This window comes from Syngnathoides biaculeatus, chromosome 9 (assembly GCF_019802595.1).
Source record: "Syngnathoides biaculeatus isolate LvHL_M chromosome 9, ASM1980259v1, whole genome shotgun sequence".
In the NCBI taxonomy this organism is placed as follows: Eukaryota; Metazoa; Chordata; class Actinopteri; order Syngnathiformes; family Syngnathidae; genus Syngnathoides; species Syngnathoides biaculeatus.
Genome location: NC_084648.1, coordinates 3876259 through 3898107, shown reverse-complemented (window position 1 = coordinate 3898107; position 21849 = coordinate 3876259). Strand labels below are relative to the sequence as shown.

Here is a 21849-nt window from a genome sequence, read left to right as displayed (position 1 = left end):
GGATTTTTTTTACAAAGTGGAAACTGTTCAAATATTAAAACTAACAGGCGATAGCAGTTTTCCTGAATGGATGATACTGAAAGTGCCCCTTGACCTCAATGAGTGTAATGCGACTGTGTGCCGTACTACCCAGCATGTATTCAACGTCATCCCAGCTGGACGACCCCAGATGTCCAAAAGTGGTGGCTTATAGGATTCCAGTAGACTTTTCCTCACAAACACTTTCACTGTGGGTTGGTGCCAGGTTGCAGCGTATGCAAGGTCCAGAAGTTCAGCTACTTTTGCTTATCCGAGGTCAGGTCGCGGGGGCAGCAGTTTAAGCATAGATGCCTAGACTTCCCTCTCCCTAGCCACTTCTTCAGCTCTTCTATGGCAATCCTGTGGCCAGCTGGGAGACATCGCATCTCCAACATCTCCTATGGTCTTCTGCCCATACATATCCAGGTGAGGCTTTCTAACCAGATGTTTGAGCCATCTCATCTGGCTCTTCTCTATGCGGAGGAGCAGCGGCTCAGTAATGAATAAGATCCTGACATATTGAACTCCCCCACTTAGGGCAAGATATCTTCCTAGGCCCAGAGAGGGCACTCCACCATTTTCCGACTGAGGTCCATCATCTCAGATTCGCAGGTGCCAACCCAGGAACCATACCACTCAACTGCGAACCATTCCAGCAAAAAATGGACATCACGACGACTACCATCAGAATTGCATCATCCTCAAAAAACAGCGACGTGATCCTGACGTCACCAAACCAAAACCCCTCAACCCCCTGGCTGTGCTATAAACTCTTTGTCATGCATGTAATGAACAGAATTGCTGACATAGGGTAGTCTTGGCTGAGTCTCACTCTGACCAGGAACAAATAGAAATTTACTGTCGGCAATATGCCCTAAACTCAGACACCAGTTGTATATAGCCTGTTTAAACTGACATTCTCTTTCAGTTTTCCCTGAAATATTCATCTGTGTAGGCTGTTACCAACAGTAGCAACATGACAAGTGGCCCGCTTGTTCGTAGAATTTTCTAACAAAAAGGAAGGACTTTCAAACAGCTCTAAAATCCTCCGTAACAAATAAAGTCAGGAAAAAATACAATTGATTATTAAACGATATGGCGTACTACCCCCACTGCTCTTCTCACCAATGTTCTATTTGCGCTATTTAAGTGGAGTTTTTCGGGAAAGTGGTACCGTTTGTTACTGTAATTTTGACACATTAGCTTGAAGAAGCACTAGGTGTAGCAGTTTATTCATGTATATTTTTAGCTGAAATGTGTCAACCAACCATTGAAGAGGTTCCCAGAGCAGGAGACGAAACATAATGGTCGAGAAGACCAAACTTTTTTGCTATTGTTCTTATGTCCGCCATTCACAGGTCTTTCAATTCCACAAATGTATCCATGATTTACATGTTTTTTAAATCTTGTGTTTGGATTTACCATAACTTATCGTTTGTAAACATTTAATTTTGCGTTTGAATGGTTGGTGCACTTGTGGGTATAGTATGGAGTATATACTATATATACTATACGCTAGATGTCTGAGAGCGATATTTTCTATCCATCCATCCATTTTATGAGCCGCTTATCCTCACAAGGGTCGCAGGGCTGCTGAAGCCTAACCCATCTGTCATTGGGCAGGAATCGGGTTACATGCTGAAGGGTAGTCAGCCAATCACAGGGCACATAGAGACAGACAACAGTCGCATTCACAATCACACCTAGAGAGTCCTAGAGTGTCCAATTAATGTTACATGTTTTTGGGATGTCGGAGGAACCCGGAGTGCCCGGAAAAAGCCCACGCAGGCACGGGGGGAGCATGCAAACGCCACATAGGAGGGGCTGGGATTTGAACCCCTTTCCTCAGAACTGTGAGGCTCGAACCAGTTGGTCCACTGTGCCTTGGTAATTTTCTATTCGGTCAAATTTGGCAGACTTTTCTGTGGAGTGTCAAATTCATGATTGGTCTAATATTTATTTTGAATTTATTATTTTGGCCTCTTTTATGAGTTAATGGCCTTTATATACGTTTATGCCAGATGTTTAATGTTTTTTAAGGGCATTTATGTGACTTGAGATTGAAGCTATTTGTATTTTCATTTATCTAAGATAATTATTTCTCCTCGTTTCAAGGCCAACGTGCAATATTTTTGGGAATTAAAAGTTCAATTTTGAAGGACTTTAGTGACTGTGTTGTAATACCATTACAAAAAAAACGTCTTGCATTTACAGTGCCCTCCGAGGTTGATTTTGATAATTGCATGCTCAGAGACTGATGAGGACTAATTACACTAACCCAAAGAGGCTCCATTTGAGTAAGTCCTCCTTAAACCTTGGTAAGCAAAGCAAAATTCTCAAGTCACTGATATGTGTTTGTTTGTGTAGTTAGTTATTAGTTTGCATACTTCTGTTTATTTATACTGTCTGTTTATTAATTTCTCAAATCCTTCTTAGTTTTCAGCAGGAATGATTTATTCTGTATCAACTTCGTACGTTAGTTACCCGTTTGTTCAAAGCATCAACTCTGGACTGGATGCACATGGTTTTGGTGTTTTCAGACTGCCAGGTTCAGTGCACTGCAAATGAGTGTGCTTTCATGGTGTTGTGCGGAAGCAGAGTGCTCCAGTGCAATAAAACTCTCGGTGATGAGCCTGGACGTGATTTATCTCTGTACAAAAGCTGCGTTCGACAAAATCACTCAGAGTGATGTACCCCGTGTCTGGTTGAAATAAACAGACAGAGATGCACACAGATTGCACACATTCACATACATGTGCATGCTGAGTTGCACACAAACACATTTGACACCCTGTGTTATTTACACCCAGGTAGCTGCATGCAAACGACCCATTCCGAGACAATCTGATCACACAGCGGAGGCTTCGCCTTCTTCTGTTCCTTTGCTTGGTGAGAATATTGCTGGGGTGGAATGGAAACTTCATTTTGAAGGGGGCTAATATTAGCCAGGGCTTGTGGAAAATTCCTTTTAAATGATCACAAGCTGAGAAAAGGCAAGAATTTGTTTAGCATTTTGCTTGACAGTCTTTACTGAATACATGCAGTTTGTTTCTTTTTTCCTGGGTGGCACACAAGGAAAGTCTTGGGAACACAGATGCAGTGGAAAGTGGTATAAGGCACTGAAATGATGACATTCAGGACCGGATGACTTTCTTTGGCTCTTACTTGTTGTTGGCTCGGGTCTTGTAAGGTCTCGTAAGATCACTTGAAGCACAGCGTCTTGCTCTTTTTGCTCAAAAATACTCATTGTTTTACTGCAATATACCTACTTAACTTGGCACGGTTTGACTCATAACTGATTACCCTTGGTAAAACCTTGCTCGACGGGGCTTTTATTCTTTGGTTAAGGATGGTCATATTTCCGCTTCCCAATAATCTGCCTCAATAATTGTGAGGACCCTCCCAGCCCCGAAAAAAACACTGCATAAGTGATTGGATTGGTTTACAAAATGACAAAAAAAAAAGTAGACACATGGTCTTCTGTATTTGGTTTTAAACATTTTGGATGTTACTGTGAGAAGTTTCAGTCACCATGGGCATGAATATTACACTAATTTAATGCATTTAATGAGTGATGTGATTTTCTCATATCCACACATATAAAAAAAAAAACGAAATTATCTAGAGGGTCACATCTGCATGGCGCGGATCTCATTTGATGTGCGTCCCGCATCCTAGATGCAGACAAATGATGCTCATGGCGCAAGCATGGGTTACACAGCTTGGTTACGTTTGTGTGCATGGCTCATTTACAAGTCAAAATTTGCATTTCATGCATCAAATAACATTGAAGAGCAAAACTGCAAATCAGGTTTACAGTGAAAATGGTCAAGAAGAAGGAAGCAAGCAGTGGCATATTTGACACAGTATGTTTACGTCACGGATGCGTGGACACAAAAGTGAAAGGTTCGATTAAGAAGTGTGAAAACAATGGTTGCGAAATGCGACACCAAATTGAGGAGAGAGAAAAAAGACAAATGATGAAAGTATGGTGACATTTCATTGTGAAACGCAAGTACCCGTTGGTTCTTCCATTCCCTCTGCTGAGTATCACACCGTAGTGGGGGACCAGAGAGACAGAGGGGAAGTTAACATAGAGCAAATTTGACTGCCATAACCCCAGGGCTGCGGGCAGTGGAGTGTCTTTTACGTAATTATGACTACTAATGTGCAGCTCTTTTTCCTTTACCATACCGTGATGGGCACGGTGGACGACTGGTTGGAGCAGGGGTGGGCAAACCTTTTGGCTCAGGGCCACATTGACACACACAGGCAACTCCTTACATATGAAAAATAAACAAAACAACAAAAGGGGTCTTGTAGTGTTAATAATTAGATTTCCTCATAATGGGAACTATATTGTTTTTGTTGATCTTTTTTTTTTTTTTTTGCCAGTGTTTCAAAGTCTGGTGTTAATTTTGTTGTGGTAATTCCCAGAACAGCACCTGCCAAGTGGCACTAATATCAATTAAAAAAATAGCTTAACTGCACCCATTACTTGGTAACGTACAGAACAAAGTTACATCAACATGAACCAATATCTTGAATAGTAATGTTAAATCAGCATCTTAGTGCAGATTTGACAACACAGTACAGTAAATATGTAAACATAAACAAGCACACTATTCTCAATACACTTTTAAAGACTCCTAACTGCTATGATAGATGCAGAAGATACATGGATGCCAATTTTGCACCATGAAGCCAACTTTGTGTGTGCGTGCATGTACGAAAATGGGAAAGTACTGCAAGTGGCTTTTTGATATTGGGGGCATACAAGCACACACCATTGCTCCCACCACCCTAATTTTGATGTGAAGAGTAAGAAAAGCTGACAAGATGACCCAACTGTTTAACAAGCTGAACTGTGGGTGATTGAAGACAGGAGAAGTGCTTGGATACTTACATGACGTCGGCCCGTCCAGCGTCTTAAACCAGCTCACAGTCCGCCGGACTACAATGAAGTTGAAAATTCTCATTTTTCATTGTAAATATTATTTAAGATAATTCTTGTCAATCCTTTCAGTGAGGCAGTCATTTACCTCCATGAGCAATTTATCATGTCGGGACAGCCCACAATGCATTGTCCACTTAGCACACCACAAAGCTGTCTTGTTTATGTATAAATAAAAATTAATATCAAAAATACACTTTTTACAATGGAAAATCTAAATATTGTGGCGCTAGTGACTTTTGTACGTTACACTTTGCATTGTAGTTACCTCCCAATCCATTTCTTTCCATGATTCACATATTAGAAGTCCTGTGACCTGTAAAATATTTGTAAATGGTTGAATGTACAACCTTTGAATCATCAGCATGCAGTCATTCTTTACTGAGAAATGTTAGGAACCCACAAGTAACTGCTATCTGGTAACTCTTTGGGGTAACTAAGACGATTCTTTCTTTCTTTCTTTCCTAAACAGGCAGAAATACTGCTCAGCGTTCAATTTTTGCATTTGCTATCTTTGGTCTATTCCTTGTGGTTGAAGTGTTCAGAGTTGAAGTAAAGTAGAAACAGAACAGCCAAAGTCAATGGACCTTTCTGACCTGTCAATCACTCGTACAATAATAGCCAATCAGATAGCCGCATTGTCTTAACCCCTGCCTTAACACCCCCCCTACTGCCATGTTGTCCCACAAGCAATGCTGGTTGTCAGTAGCGTGCGCTTGGAAAAGTTATTGTTACGAAGAAAATGGTCCTCAGATGCGGTTGGGGAATGTGCAATTCTGGTGAAAGATATGCTGGGTTACAAGGGGCCCGTTTGATTCATTTTCCAAAGCCTAAAACACAGTTGACGAAGCGGCTACGATGGATTATGGCTTGCGGAAGAGCGCACGTACAACTACATGTGTACGATATCAACAAACACAAGGCTGTATGTTCGAAGGTAAGTGAGGGAGAAGTAAATTCTCTGAGTTTGATTTATTATCAGTGCTTTATATATTGCAGGAGAACAACTTTCACGTTGTTAGCGTATCACTGACCTGCTGAATGAAGTGTGTAATGTTTTATGTCGAAGAGTCCGGTTAGTAATACGTAAATGTGCCACGTCATGCAAGAGAAATGTCTATTTGCCCATTTGTATCAGATCGGACTTTTAATACAGAGCACCGGGTTCCATTATGAGCCAAGACAAAACTACAATGATATTACTCATGATGTTTCCAAGTAAAAAGTACTCACCCTGCTTTACATGCGCAGTACGATTCCACTATTTTATCCTGTTGGATTTCAACATGAAGTTTATGAGGCGTGAAACTTTTTTGCATCGATCGCCAATGCTTCGCTGTAACTCTGACATTGCATCCTTCTCCATGCAAAATCTTAATTCCGTGTACATGTCCTTGAGTGAAATAGTTGAGACCTCTCTGTAGAACTTTCTTGGACAAGTCTGACGCATTTGACAAAAGACATACCCCAATATTATCTGGAATACGCGACAGAGAAACAACTTCAAACATGTTGTGTTCAATCGCCATTTTGGAAGCTTGTGGGACATTGCTAAGGGGGGGGGGGAGCTTAAGATCGCCATCGGAAAGGTCCATTCAATGTATCACTTGACCTAGCACCTGGTGGAACCAGTGGGCATTATAGCACAACCTGGTGGAACCATTTGGCATTTCAGAGAAGGTCCAATGACTGTAATCATGATTTTGGTTTGATTCGGGGAATTCTGTTCCAATCTTCGGTGGACCGGATTTAAATGGACAACGGGCCGGATATGGCCTGTGGGCCGTAGTTTGCCAACTCCTGAATTAGAGCGTCTGCCTCACAGTTCTGAGGACCGCGGTTAAAATTCTGGTCCCGCCTGTGTGTGGCTGCGTGACTCTAATTTGCCCAGAGGTGTGAATTAAAGTGTGAATGGTTGATTATATGTGCTACGCGATTGGCTGTCAACTAGTTCAAGGTGTACCCCACCTCCCTCCGAAAGATAGCTGGGATAGACTGTGACACACTCTCAACCCTTGTGAGGATAAGCGGCTCAGAAAATGGATTGATGGATGGATGGATGGATGGATGGATGGATGGATGGATGGATATACTATGATCATCTATAACGATAATGGAGTACACAGTGTGTACAGTGTACATTTTGCTCAGTGTAGTCACTGTGTGACGTATGCCAAATCTGATGATGTGTAAGAGGCAAAACTCAGTCAAGTAGATGAAAAACATGGCAGATGTGGCAAAAGAGTAAAATGGATCATCATCTTGAACCCAAACGGAGGAGGGTTTTGGTGAAGGGAGACGAAATACATTTTTTTTTTGTCGCTCGAGCTTTCTTAATTTTTATTTGAAGAAATGAAACACTTGTAATAGTACAAACAATAGAGGATTGCAGTATTCCCAGTCATCTGCTCTCAGATCATAAATTGACAGTCATGAGCCTTGTGTACAGTATTAATGTCACCAAATGCTAGAATGTGAGCTGGTTGAGTGAAGATGCACAAAGGCTGATAATTCTTTTTTTTTAAATGCCTTATGCACAATGCAAAATCAAGAACTAAAAGTTGTTATTTAAAAAAGGAAGCTAATTAGTCATAAGTTATTAAGTGAAACGTCGTATTTTATCGTTTGATTTCAAAATTGCTCAAAGCCAACTCAAAATATAGTTTATCCAAATAATCAATTGTTCCATAGAATTTTCATGAGGAATTCAAGTACAAAAATATTTGTTAGCTGGAGCCCTACATTCAACTCCCCCATTACATTGTAATTTTTTTTCATTTTTTCATAAAAGCTATACTTCGGGTCCCTGTGTGATTCAACTGCAAAAAAATTGCTCCTCAAAATTAGAAAGTTGCTCTTCAAATGAAAGAAATGATTGGAAAAAAGTGTTCCTCAAACAAACAAAAACAAAAAAATCTGGAGCTATGTGTGTGGTTGTGTGTTGCTGAAGTGCTTCAGGGAATTATTATCCACTAAAAGTATAATTTCCGTCTTGCTACCAGGCCATCAAAAGAACAGTAGAGTGGGTTATGGTCACAAGACTTTTTTTTGCGGACTTGTTACATGTTCATTGTCGTAGCAACACCCTGTGTGTTGCCCATGACTCAGCGAGCCACTGGTGAAATAGTTTGGCTCCATAGATGCAAACAACAAGGACATTTTGGGAAAAGTTAACTACGGCATATATTTCATTGGCTAGCCCGTCAGCTAACTAGCTAGAGCAGGGGTACCCAGACTATTTTACCTCAAGATCTACTTTTCAAGCAGCCAGCCTCTCACAAGCTACCGACGCCGGGGGGATGATGACGACACTCCCAAACCGTTTTAAGGTTAATGTTATTTTGCCTCCTATATTTAAAAAACTGAATTAGCTTTTTGTGCACTGTATTGTCTGTGCTTTCATCCGGGATTTTAAAATTACACATCTCATCCTGCACTTTCTACTTTGGCTTCAGACCAGACCTTTCCCACTCGGAAAACAGAAAATCTCATCCAGTTTAACCACTTTTTCTTCGATTATTCACTTACTTACAGTCGTTGCATCCAAGAAAAACAACAGCATTTCTTTTTTAACTTTGTCCATTAATATCGAAAGTAAACATAAGCAGCATGTCTCGCTCGTCTTTTCTCTAAGTTGCCCTGACTGTGTTGGGAACTAAAGCAGCGGTGTTAGACGGTGTCATTATAAAACACATTGATGGGGTGCATAAGTACTGTAACATTTGTAATTATGAGTGTACGTCTTTAAGAGTGGTGGGGGGAGGTGTAAAGTAAACTAGGAAAAATAGTGTGGCGGTGCAGCGGTTAGGTTTAGGGTTAGAGAAGGTTCCGTGTGCTGCCTAAAAGAAACCAGTGGCTTCTTCTTTTTTAAAGTACGTATGTGAATTGTGCCATTGGATGTAACAACCAGTCATCCCTCACTCATTGAATCAGATTGCAAAATGCCACAAACTGAATAGCTGTATGTTATACTTTCAATTTGCATTGGAAAAATGTTTTTTTTTTTGTTTGTGCGCAACCCAGAATATCTGCCAAGAAACTGCATCAGCGGTGCACAATTGTGCACACTACAGTTTAGAGGGGACATTGGCTGACGTCTTTTTTTTTTTTTTGGCACGCCGTCCCACGACCGACCAAGACTGCCTTGCGGTCGACCAGTTACCAGTGAAAGGTTATGATTCAAGACGTATGGGGAGGTTCTATTTTAAGTCCCGGAGGAAATATTTTAGGCTTTACCATAGTGATAAACTGTGCCGAGCAATCACATGTGGGTTCTGCCAACATTTCAGCCAATCACATCTCCATCACAGACAGTAATTATTCAAATCACTTAAAGTGCACCGACCAGATAAAAACAATAAGAGAGAGGGACCACATATAAATTGAGTTAAAGATGGAGAAAGATCAGAAAATGACAAAGGAAGAGAAAATTTGGTACAAATGGCACTTAAAATGGAACAGGCAGTCATTTTTGTTTGTACTTTGCAGTGGAAAGTTCCCACTGTTAGTTGTTATTAAAAGTCCTGATAAAATGTGAAATGTTAATATGACCCAAAATAATTGCTTTGAACAAACATAACGTCTAAAACAGTTTAGGTAAGATCGATTCAATCAAAATTTGTAAAATATTTGAAATTAAGACTTCACTGTTATATCATTATCTCAAACATCAAAGGGGAAACTAATTTTTGCCAAGTGCTGACTTTTATATGAACACGTACAACTTTCTTTTTATATTTACTTCATTTTGAAAGTGAAAGAATATTACACAGTGGCATTAAAAAAACATCATCAATACCATTGTTTATCTTCAAAGTTTGGGGAAAATTATCGTAAAAAACGGGATGTGATAGTACCAGAATACAATATTTTATTGCAGTAGTCTGACATAGTGCAATTGTGAAAAAGCAAATTTGTCTTGTAGTCTGATCCGCACATTATGTATTCTCTCTAATTCGGCTTAAAGTCAAACATGAGCATGACCTACACACATACAGTACATCTCCCTTGATATTTAACTAAATGTCTGTTAGTAAGTTTTACCTTGACCAAAGGCTTTTTGTAGCTATCCTTAGGCATTTGACATGATTCATATTTGAGCACTCTTTTTGGCAGACTTGGCAGATCAGTTAGCGTCCTGGCATGCACATAGATTTAATGTTGAACTTTGTTGAGGTCAGGACTTTGAGAAGGCCAAAAGCAGAATACAAGTCTGCTTTTTTCATTCAAAATCCAGTTTTGACTTGTTTAAAATCACTGCCTTTTTAGAACACCCAACTTAAATTTTAGCCATCTAGTTTCGAGGTGCATTTGAATTTGAAGCAAGTCCTCTTTCCTTTGAGGTTTGGATGTTCACAAACAGCCCAGGAATCACTGAGGCGAAAGCCTACCATGACCTGGAAACTTCTGGAACATCTGTGTTACTGTCGACAGGGAAGAGAGTTATACATCATTGTGGACTGAGAGGGTGCCATCCAACAAAGATGCCCCTGCTCTGAAATCGATCCTCAAACTTGCACAAAGTTGATGATAATACATTCAGTGAAAAAAATGAGTATTTGAACACCCTGCTATATTGCAACTTCTCCCACTTATAAATCATGGAAGGGTCTGAAATTTTCATCGTAGGTGCATGTCCACTGTGAGAGAGATAATCTAAAAAGAAAAATCCAGAAATCACAATGTATGATTTTTTAACAATTAATTTGTGTGATACAGCCGTAAATAAGTATCTGAACACCTGATAAAATCAATGTTAATGTTTGGTACAGTAGCCTTTGTTTGCAATTACAGAGGTCAAACGTTTCCTGTCGTTATTCACCAGGTTTGGAGACACTGCAGGATGGATTTTGGCCAACTCCTCCACACAGATCTTCTATTTTCTATTGGGTTTAGGTCTGGAGACTGGCTAAGCCACCCCAGAACCTTGATATGCTTCTTACTCCTTGGTTTTAATGGCTGTGTGCTTCGGGTCATTGTCATGTTGAAAGACCCAGCCACAACCCATCTTCAATGCTCCGACTGAGGGAAAGAGGTTGTTCCCAAAAATCTCACAATACATGCCTGCGGTCATCCTCCCCTTATTACAGTCCTGTCGTCCTGTCCCGTGTGCAGAAAAACACCCCCAAAGCATGATGCTACCACCTCCATGCTTCACAGTAGGGATGGTATTCTTGGGATGGAACTCATCATTCATCTTCCTCCAAACACAGTTAGTAGAATTATGACCAAAAAGTTCAATTTTGGTCTCATCTGACAACCACACTTTCTCCCATGAATCCTCTGTATCATCCAAATGGTCATTGGCAAACTTAAGACGGGCTTTGACATGTGCTGGTTTAGGCAGGGCAATCTTCTGTGCATTGCATGATTTAAACCATGATGTCTTAGTGTATTACCAACAGTCACCTTGGAAACGGTGGTCCCAGCTCTTTTCAGGTCATTGACCAAGTCCTGTCGTGTAGTCCTGGGCTAATTCCTCACCTTTCTATGGATGATTGAGACCCCACGAGGCGATATCTTGCATGGGGCTCCACTCCAATTGAGCTTGACCGTCATGTTTAGCTTCTTCCATTTTCTCATGATGGCTCCAACAGTGGACCTTTTCTCACCAAGCTGCTTGGCAATTTCTCCGTACCCCTTTCAAGCCATGTGGAGTTGTACAATTTTGTCTCTGGTGTCTTTGGACAGCTCTTTGGTCTTGGCCATGTTACAAGTTTGAGTCTTACTGATTGTATGGGGTGGACAGGTGTCTTTATGCACCTAACAACCTAACACAGGTGCATCTGTTTCAGGATAATACATGGAGTGGAGGTGGACTTTTAAAAGCGGTTTAACAACTCTTTGAGGGTCAGAATTCTAGCTGATAGACAGGTGTTCAAATACTTATTTGCAGCTGTATCATGCAAATAAATCGTTAAAAAAATAATACATTGTGATTTCTGGATTTTTCTTTTTGGATTATCTCTCCCACAGTGGCAATACACCTCCGATGAAAATTTCAGACCCCTCCATGATTTCAAGTGGGAGAACTTGCAATATAGCAGTGTGTTCAAATACTTATTTTCTTCAATGTATATTACCAGGTACAAAATGATGTACCTTGTAGTACCTGCTTTTGCCAATGGAAAGTGCCAATCCTGAGTAGACCTGGGCCAAAATTAGTGGATAATGTGCTGTGGAAATGGGGAAGTAAAGCTTTGCTGGTCATTACTGCATCATTGTAAAATTGCAGACAATACGCAGCTAGAAATGGCCACATGAAACACATATTATGACACTTACCATTTTTGTACGATATAGTACTGGTCTCGGTACCCTTGATTGTCTTGGTCTTGTCTTGGAATCTATTCAAGTTGTTTGGTAGTTGGTGAGCTTGGATATATGTAGAGAGGTTGCTTGTCCATTTAGTTTTCTTCATAATACACATCCCATGACATCCCTTTTTAAACCATTTCAGAGAAGTAATTCAGAAAGGGTTGAAGATCATTTTCAGATACTGAAACTACCGTGTGGTGGTATTTATATCATTTTTGTTACATTTTCCTATTTGATACAAGCCTTACCTGGTCTTATTTTGGACTCTGACATTGCCTCTGTCTTGGTCTTAACTTGGTCCAAACTCCATAAAATCATGGGGGTCTATTTTAATTGACAATACATCTGTGGCAGGGCACAAATGCCAGCGGATCATCTCTCGCTAGCGCATGGCTCACTGCACTTGTTTGCAAAATTGGCAGACCAGTCTTGGCCATTCTTCCACAATAAGTGTCCGTGGAGATGCATCTGACAAGAGTGACCAATTGGTGACCGAAGGTTGATCTAAATTTATGCCCGCTCAGACCATGTCTGAGCCCAAGGTCCAGCACAATTTTAGTGAATTTGATCTGGGAGCAAGCAAAAAGATAGTGAGCTTCGTGGTCACCAGCTGCTGTAACCACCTCATTCTGTACTAAAGAATAGTAACTGCATTATCTGTTGCCACACCATGCCTAGAGCAGTGACAATTCTCGAGCAGTGTGTGTCCTGCTGCGATTATGCATCGCCATGTTCCGCACAGAGAATGGCCCCATGTTATTGTCCAGAACAGGAAGAGGCGTTTTGATTGGCGGTGACTGAAATCTCCTGTAAACACTCCCAAAGTGGTGCGCCACACCCATTTTCCGTTCCGCCACCCTCTACTGGTCGATGAAATTACCAACAGTGGTCAAACCCGTCTTTGATGCACAGTGGTGCTCCCTGTTGTGCAGGATTTACGCCATTCACGAAAATAGACCCCTTGGTCTTGACGTGGCCTTTGTATTTTGTCATGATATAAAGAATTCTACTCAGTTAGAAACAGTACAGAGGCAGTACTATTTTGTGTTAAACCGAACCCTTCAGGCTGTGGTGAGTTGAGCAGTGCTGATACTATTCAGTGGAAAGGGGGCATAAATGATGCAGAAATTTAAATTTGCTTTGGTGATCTCCTGTGAATAGGAGGGAGAGACTCTGGAACCACATTAGCCTTTTTTCAGGTTGCATAGAGTTATTGTGCAGTTTTCAGTTGTCTAAACATGCGTATCTGACATTTCAAAGTGACTGAAAGAGAGTCAGTTTTGTTCCCTTTTAAATTCCTCCTCCCAATTCCCACCAGAACACCACTACCCCTGACGCCACCCTCTGCTTGACCTGTATTGCACTCACAAACAAAATATGACCCTAACTTTATATGTGTTTGTGTTTCTTTGTGTGCATGTATGATTTGCTAGGAAAATCCCATCTGGCCATAGTTCAGAGGGTCAACAATGAGGGTGAGGGAGACCCTTTCTACGAGGTTCTCGGTATTGTCACCCTGGAGGACATTATTGAGGAAATCATCAAGTCAGAGATCCTGGACGAGACAGACTTGTACAGTAGGTTTCCCTCTTAAAGTTCATACGAGCTTTACTGTAGTTGCAGTCCTAGCCTTATGTGATATTGAAATCACAATATAGGATGCTCCAAATATTACAAAATCTGTATGTCTAGATTAAAATGGATCACATTGCCATGAGTAACAGTGAAACTTAGAGAATTCTGTATCAAAACCAAGAGTATCTCATAGCAGTGATAAAATATGCCTTATTAGGATTGATTCCCTCTTAACGTTCACAAAACGTGATTATGAGTTGTCAATATGAATGTAACTCACAGCAACAGCAAAATTGTAAAACTGCAATTTAATGATTATTCTCATTGCAGCTTGTAGCCTGCATTTAACAGTTCTGCAGAGGTCCAGCTACAGATGTTGCGATAGTTAGCTTTTTTTTTCTTTGACATTAGTTTTGTTTCTCCCTATTTGGCTGCCACCCTAATGCTCCATTTAACATAGCTTTGCTGTGTTTTTTACCTAAACTGTGTGCATGTCTGTATGGTTATTGTCTGAAATGTGAGTTCTGTTCATATTTTAAAGTCATCAGTGTGCGTGTTTCTGTGGCATGAAGATGGCCATCAGTGGGCATCAAGAATTCTTCCCTTTTCTGGAGTTATGGTTCCTATATTTGTGTACAAGTGCAAATTAAAAACAAGATATGGTGACATTAAACTTGAGGACTAAATCTTCCAGCAGTAAACTGTTTTCAGCTTCAACAGGAATCAGTGTTTACCAGTTGCTGTTGCCCACCCGCCTCCTTGCAGTGAAGCTTTTTTTGATTAGTATTTTTACCACCCTTTACACTTAAACACACTTACATTTAGATGAAAAAAAAAATTGAACAAAAAATCAAAACAAAATAGTTACAAGAAAAATGTTGTTCAGCATATCCCTGTCAAAGTACCACATACTTAATGCTAAGTGAGCCGATTGCTTTTAAGTTTGGCTTAACATTTGGTGCTTCCACGGCAAATATGTAAGAATTCATTCTCCACCATAGGAAACGTGTTTTCAGACCACTGGTACACAATATTCCATAACATAAATGGCCAAGTTGGTTCAGGTGGCATTTGAAAGACATAACCTGAAAATGGACAAGTGGAAGGACATCACATACATGCCCGTACTTGCCACCTCAACTCTTCCAAAGCCAATTCATGTGTTTAGTTTACCAATTTTAATGTGACATACCTGTTTGAAAATGTTAATGTCGTGTGTGCGTTTAATGAGTGGCTGACCAAATACTCCACCCCACCACCCTCTCCTGGAAATGCTCTGAGGCTGAAGCATGTCATATGTTTCAGTCTTAAATTTTAAAATACTCTAGTCATTCATTGTGCATGAGCCGTATTGTACGTCAAACATCTCTTCACCGTGCAGATATGTGTTCGTTCCGCTTGAAATGACTGTAATTGCACCCAAAGGCCAAACAAAAATGCTTTCTGTGGAATTGAATCCCAAATTTACAATCGGGGTATAAAACACTGTGTGACACTTTACTCATGGCACAAAGTGATCCCTTTTTAAAGCAGTAAAATGTGCTCTTCCCACTCGAGTTCAGTGGGTGTTTTTGACTTGTATTTCCTCAGGAACATTTGTTACGCATTGAAAACATGCTACATTTGAGCTGTGCACCATAACGTGAACAGATTTAACTTTTTATATTTCTATCCCATGCTTCATTTCTGCCAAATAATATCATGAAGAATTGCACAATATTTGATTGATTTTTGGTTCAATAGATATGGCTTGACATAATAAAGAATGTGCTAAACTAACAAAATAGTTCTGTTAGTTCTGAGAAAGACGCCGCAGCTCTTGTATGTTTCCCCAAAAAGGAATAGTTTTGGTGACTTGAGTTTCGCCACCCTGTGACCAAGGGACAACTGCCTCCAATAGTGGAGTGACGTGCGTGGTGGACTGACGTCTTCCTCTTGTAGAAGTATAATCTTAGAAGTATGTCTTCTCATCAACTCTCTCTTTATGTTTGCAGCTGACAACAAGACGAAGAAGAAAATCACCCATCGTGACAGGAAGCAGGATTTCTCGGCCTTCAAGCCTACAGACAATGAAATGAAGGTTAAAATATCACCTCAGCTTCTGCTGGCCACCCTGCGTTTCCTAGCAACAGGCGAGTGGACTGCATTGCCGCTTCACTTTCACCGAGTGTGTCCATAGCCCCTCACTTCGAGGAAAGTTTGTGCATATTGTATGTGTGTAGAGTCAGCGCCTGTATGCACTTTGAGTTTGGGGGCAACGCAGGTGTCAGTGTGGGGAATTAAAAGTGACATTTAGTGTTAGCACACAGTTAATTGTTCTGTGACATTGCTTTTAGCCAATGATGGATCCCACATTTGTATTTTTAGTGTAAAAATCTGAACTCTTTTCATTGGAGTAACAAGCAGCTGAACACACTACTCCTATTTCTCCAACTTCAGATGGATTTGCTTTAGAACTTTGACCTAGCAGCTAAGCATTGATTAAGTTCTTCCAAAGGTTATTAGGAAGGTTAGTTCCTGGTTTTGTTGCCAGCTGACAACAAGAGCTCTACTACTGATTGGATGTTGCCATCTCACATACAGCTCTATTCCTAAAGGATCATTTCGATTGTATTATCAGTGGTTTGTTTTACTCCTTGAGCTGCAGCTTGGGCTGTTCCTAGATTTTGTCCTTGTTACCATCTTTACACCACACACGTATAAGCCAAATAAACACGGTATAAAGAAATGAGAACACTAGTTAGATAAACAGGAGGGGATGAATCTCATAGTACAATGACAAACAGAGGTCGTCCAACAGATCCATCAGATTTGGAATCATCAACAAAGTATAAATATTCATAGATATCCTGTATGTGCTTGCTAATGAAATCATGACCTCCCTGCTGGACGTCATTCCACTATTTGTAAACACACTATACTCTACAAGAACATAAACATTCTTCTTGTTATTTCTATTTAGTAAATGTTGATGTTTGTTGTGTTGCAATTTATCAGCAAGATCTTTTGCAATGTATCACCGTCCAAATTCAGATGTGAGTTGGCTTGGACCCAAGAGCAGACTGAGGTGGAGGGAGTAGATTTCGAATGGTTTATTGCTGGTTGGCACAGGGTAAGGATATCCAAGGCGATGTGGTGGGCCGTCGGGGATAAGGAGCGAGGAGGAAGCGGGAGCACGAGCAGGTGGTGTGGCTTGGTAGCGTGGCTGGGGAGGCAGGCAGGGAAGGGAGGCACGCCGCTTTACACTGGAGACAGGAGAGAAAAAAAATGGATGATTAAAGATACAGGTCATCAGATAATTACTTGCATACCACCAAAACCTGCAAGTACAAGCATCGGCAGGTTTGCTGGACTTGGCAAGCTTGACCACGGGCAGTAAGCCGTGCTGCTTGAGGACAGGTTTACTGCACAGGAGATGCTGATTGCTGGGGAGAAAAGAGGGGGAGGGGGCAAGACAAGGCACAAGATGCCACCCAAGCTCCAAAAGAGGAACTGGAGGGCATGAATCAGGACAGTAGCCCAGTCTCAAATGACATCTCAAGGGATCCTCCCAGGCATCTAAGGGTGGTCGGCACTGAGGTCCCTAATAGGGGAGTCGTCCAAAACAAGCTATTGGGAAATCCACGATTATTCTTCAGGGCCATGCCCCTCCCAGTCAACCAACATTTCAACACATCTATACCCGGGCCCCACATCCAGGATGGTCAGTACGGCTGGAGTGCTGAGTGTACTGTTGGAGATTGGCTTAAGCAGAGACAAATGGAATGTTGGATGGATCTTGAGAAACCGGGGAATTTTTTATTGAACAGAGGTGGCATTAATGAGTTTGTTGGTAGGGAATGGACCAATGTAGTGAGCAGTGATCTTGTGGGATTCCGTGTGGAGTGGAAGGTCATGAGAGGAGACTCAAATCATCTGACTAACCTTGTATTCTGGAGTAGGATATTGATGATCCGTCAGCCACTTATTTTTCTCGGTCGATCGAGTTAAAGCAGCTAAGATGTCCTTCCACACAGACTGGACCTGTCAAAGAAGCTCTCTCATCGCGGGAACCTACACTGTATGCGGTTGATCTTTTCACAACAGAGGTTGTAAACTGTAACGTACCAGAAAGGGAGTCACATATCTGTGGCGGAAATGGTGTGTAGGGTTGTTGGCATATTCCACCCGTGGGAAGAACCGTGGTCCCCTAAGTAAGGTTCGGGAGGAGGAACATGCGACTCTTTGTACAGGAGCCAGGGTTGATCGGCGTACACATGTAGGGATTGCCAAGGTTGGTTGACAAGGACAGGATGAATACTTGTTGTGAAAGGGGTTTTAACGAGTCTGTGATCTCCTGGAGAGGGCTCTGTCTTGTCTCCCGATGTGCACGCCCTGTTGGGCGAGCACCTCTGTCAACGATTTTGTAGCCGCTGATTCCGTCATTGCGAAATTGATTGTTTATTGATTAAATTGGATTGGACTCAATAGCAGATTGGGACATGGGGACTAGATTTAGAATGGCTATTGCAGGTTGACACAGGGTAAGGATATCAAAGGTGAGGTGGTGGTTCTGTCTGGGACAAGGAGTGAGCGAGAAGAGGAAATATGAACAGGTGGCGTTGCTGGAACAGGCAGCAAAGCTGAGAAGGCACAGAAGGTACACTGGAGAAGGGAGAGAATAAAAGTGGGTGAGAACTGATATGGGTCGTCGAGTAATTATTTGCATAATACAGAAACCTGGAAGTATGAACACCAGCCAGTGACTCACAGAAAAATTTCAATACTCAGACGAAGGTTAGATGGACTTGGCAGGGTTAAACTGAGGCAGTCATCAGTGGAGCAGGAAGTCAGGTGCACTGCACAGGTGATGCTGATTGCTGGGGAGACAGACGGGGAGAGGGAGAGACAAGATCCCACCCAAGCTCCAAAAGAGGAACTGCAGGGCATGAATCATGACACAATGTTATCTTTTTAGGCTATTCTATGCCTACTGCGGACACATGCAGAAGTATTTCTATATACAGTAAGTGTATTTTTAAGTTGGAGAGAATCTTTAAAATTGTATTGTGCGTTCATTTTGTCATTCAATTGTCATTCTTACAGCCTCGTTCTCTGTCTCTGTAGAGGTAGACCTGTTCGCCCCACCACAAATGTCTGAAAAGATTCTACTGCGCTTGTTGAAGCACCCCAATGTCATCCAGGAGCTGAAATACGACGAGAAGAGCAAGCGGGCGCCTGAGCACTACCTCTTTCACAGGAACAGACCTGTAGACTATTTCATCCTCATTCTGCAAGTAAGTTGGACTTGGAACAATGGGAAACATCTACAAAAAGGCACATTGTTTAACTTTGAGTCAAAGTTCATGAGAAGATGGAGATCCTATAATGGCTAATTTGTGACTCAGATGCAGAGAGGAGTTCCCTAATCATTTGAGGTATAACTACTTCAATGCCCCTTTTGCATTGTATCGGTTCTTCCCCCAACCAACCAACCCCGCTGCGACCCACTTCTCCGTTACCCTTTTTCTACCCTGAGCAGTGACAATAGTGCTGCTTTTCAGAACGTCCTCAAACCTGGTTCGAATACACAGGCCGGGAGGGTCTGGATTTAACTATCATCTGATTGGTCGACAGATGTAGTCGTTTCTTTAAAGCCCAAGTGCCATCCCTATAAACATTCTAAAATAGATATTGTAATGAAAAATACATATAAGATTCTTCACTTCATTGTCTATACGAAAAAATAAATGTGAGTGGAGAGCGCGTCATCCATGTGCATAAATGCAGAAGTGTCATTCTATGATATCCAAGTGGTCGCCATATTGGCTGCATCCTCCGTCCGTGACGTCACCCGGACATTCGCCAATGAAAACACGCGGTGCACCCTAACTATGGGAGACAAACGTGCCCCTTCTGACACGGAAGCTGTTTTCGAAAAGGAGAACACCACACAACCGAGTGAAGTTGTGAAGTTGCCGGGGCAATATTACACTATTGTTTCGAGCCCTCGGGCAATATTACACTATTGTTTCGAGCCACATTCAGATGATATGCGATCACGGCCAAACCGCATCCCCGTCCGATCCACTTCCGCGGCGGAGATGAGTCACCACGGCTCATCGCAGCCGGTCAGTGTGGCTTATGACGGAGCTGAGTGGTGCTGCTTTGGAGGGTTGTTCATAGACGCCGCAGTACGCATTGAACAACACAGTCGAGCCAGGGCACTTTACTGCGCACAAGCGGCTGAGTGAGGCATTCTCGCCTGGGTTCTTCAGAGCCGTCCCCATCCACAAAGCCCGACGCGCAGGCCTCACAGAAGCCGTGACCGCCGAACGCGGCGCCTCAGCCAGTGTGGCTGATTTTCGGCGCCGTGGTGGCATCTAATGGAGCCGAGCCGTGCTGCTTTTTGGGGACTGTTCATAGCCGCCGCAGTACGCGATGAACACCGTCGAGCCGGGGCGCTTTACTGCGTGCACGCGGCTGAGAGAGGCATTCTTGGCTGGGTTCTTCAGATTCGCAGCAGCTCGACAGTGTCCGACGCACACATCGACATATTTCGTACGCAGATCTTTTGTTATGTATGAGAGACCGATTACGTGGTCCGCCCCAAACTATTATTTTTTTGAGTAGCTGTAGACACACCTATCTGTTATTTGGAACCCACGAAGCTCTCGTCCTCTGCAGCCGTGCAATCCATTTTTCACAACTAACCGGGTCTCTTGCACACTTATGAAGGCTAAATCCATTCTCCCAAGTGTTCAAGCAATGTCTAGCAATGCAATGAGCCGGCATTTTGGCTAACACGAAGGAACAACGAGCTACCTTCCCGAAGGTAAAACTAATGGAAACAAACGAGTCCAGTTGGGGGCACCGCTGTCCTTTACGGCACTTCCTGCTTCTTCTCGAAAACAAATCCCTTGAGAGGATTTTCATGCCAGGAGTTACAAAAAGCTGTATACGTCAAAATCATGTTTTGTGGTGGAAAAAAACGCATGGTCCCACATTGGCTGACGTTTTTTCATTAATAACATGCTAAAAATCATCCATTTCATGACAGTAGCCCTTTAAGCGCTGTGACTCATTACTTTCACAATCTTGGCATTTAAAGGCTACCCCTACCAAACCCGGGTGAACTCCCAGGTCAGAAAATGGATGGATTAGTTGTGTGACAATTACATACAAGTGAAAAATGTGTGTAACGCTATTCAAGGTTTTGTGATTGCAAGAGTTTCACCCAGAAATCCTGAAATGGATTCTTTCTATTTCCATAGTTTCCTACTGGAAAATTTGTTTAAAATCTGATGAAAATAGGAACTGAATACAAAAAGATAGAAAAAGTGTTGATTTCTTTTTCTTTTTTGTTTTTGAACACATCTGAATGTGACTTCAACAGGGCAAAGTGGAAGTGGAGGCAGGAAAAGAGGGGATGAAGTTTGAAGCAGGACCCTTCACCTTCTACGGGATGATGGCTCTCACCGTTTCCCCAGGTGAGTTTTCTGATTCTCCAACCTGATTTTACTTTGTTGAACTCATCAATGTTCATCGTTTTTTTTTTTTTTTTTTTTGTAGCTTTAAATACACTCAAATTTGGCCTTGTCATTGATTCTAAATACTACCGTTATACTGTTTCAGTAGCTTGACAAATAATGGGAAACATGTAAGAATAACAATGGGAGAATGTTTAGGAGCTGCTGTTGTTCCATCTTTATGCGAATAACCCCCCTGGTCAGCAAGATTATTTTTAAAAGACTGTATTTATGATCCAAGCTCTGCATGTTTAAAACAAAAAAGCCTTTTTGGACCTGTGAGCCTCTCACACTGACAATGGTAGTGATGCTCTCACCCCTCTCAGTTCATTCATAAAGTTCTCACTCTCCCCATTTGTCCCCAGCATTTTGAGCAGTAGATAGAAACTGAGAGACACCTACTGGTGAAACTGAAAAGTGCCCTCCGCTGTGTGCATTGTCAAGTCAAACTAGATTCTTGTGATTCTTTTCATTCCC

At 41.9% G+C, this 21849-nt stretch overlaps 1 protein-coding gene and 1 long non-coding RNA gene across 3 annotated transcripts in view; one reads left to right on the top strand and one right to left on the bottom strand.

Moving 5' to 3' along the window:
* cnnm2b (cyclin and CBS domain divalent metal cation transport mediator 2b) overlaps positions 1-21849 on the top strand; it is a 67822-nt gene that overhangs the window by 40620 nt on the left and 5353 nt on the right. For both annotated transcript variants that reach the window (XM_061829902.1, XM_061829901.1), the window contains exons 2-5: positions 13723-13866; positions 15859-15996; positions 18971-19140; positions 21240-21333. In XM_061829902.1, coding sequence (XP_061685886.1) covers positions 13723-13866; positions 15859-15996; positions 18971-19140; positions 21240-21333 — 546 coding nt within the window. The remainder of the gene's footprint in view (positions 1-13722; positions 13867-15858; positions 15997-18970; positions 19141-21239; positions 21334-21849) is intronic.
* On the bottom strand, positions 17053-18090 carry LOC133506117 (uncharacterized). Its single transcript, XR_009796409.1, has 3 exons — positions 17972-18090; positions 17789-17887; positions 17053-17109 (listed from the first exon to the last, which is right to left on the bottom strand). It is a non-coding gene; the product is annotated as an uncharacterized LOC133506117 (long non-coding RNA).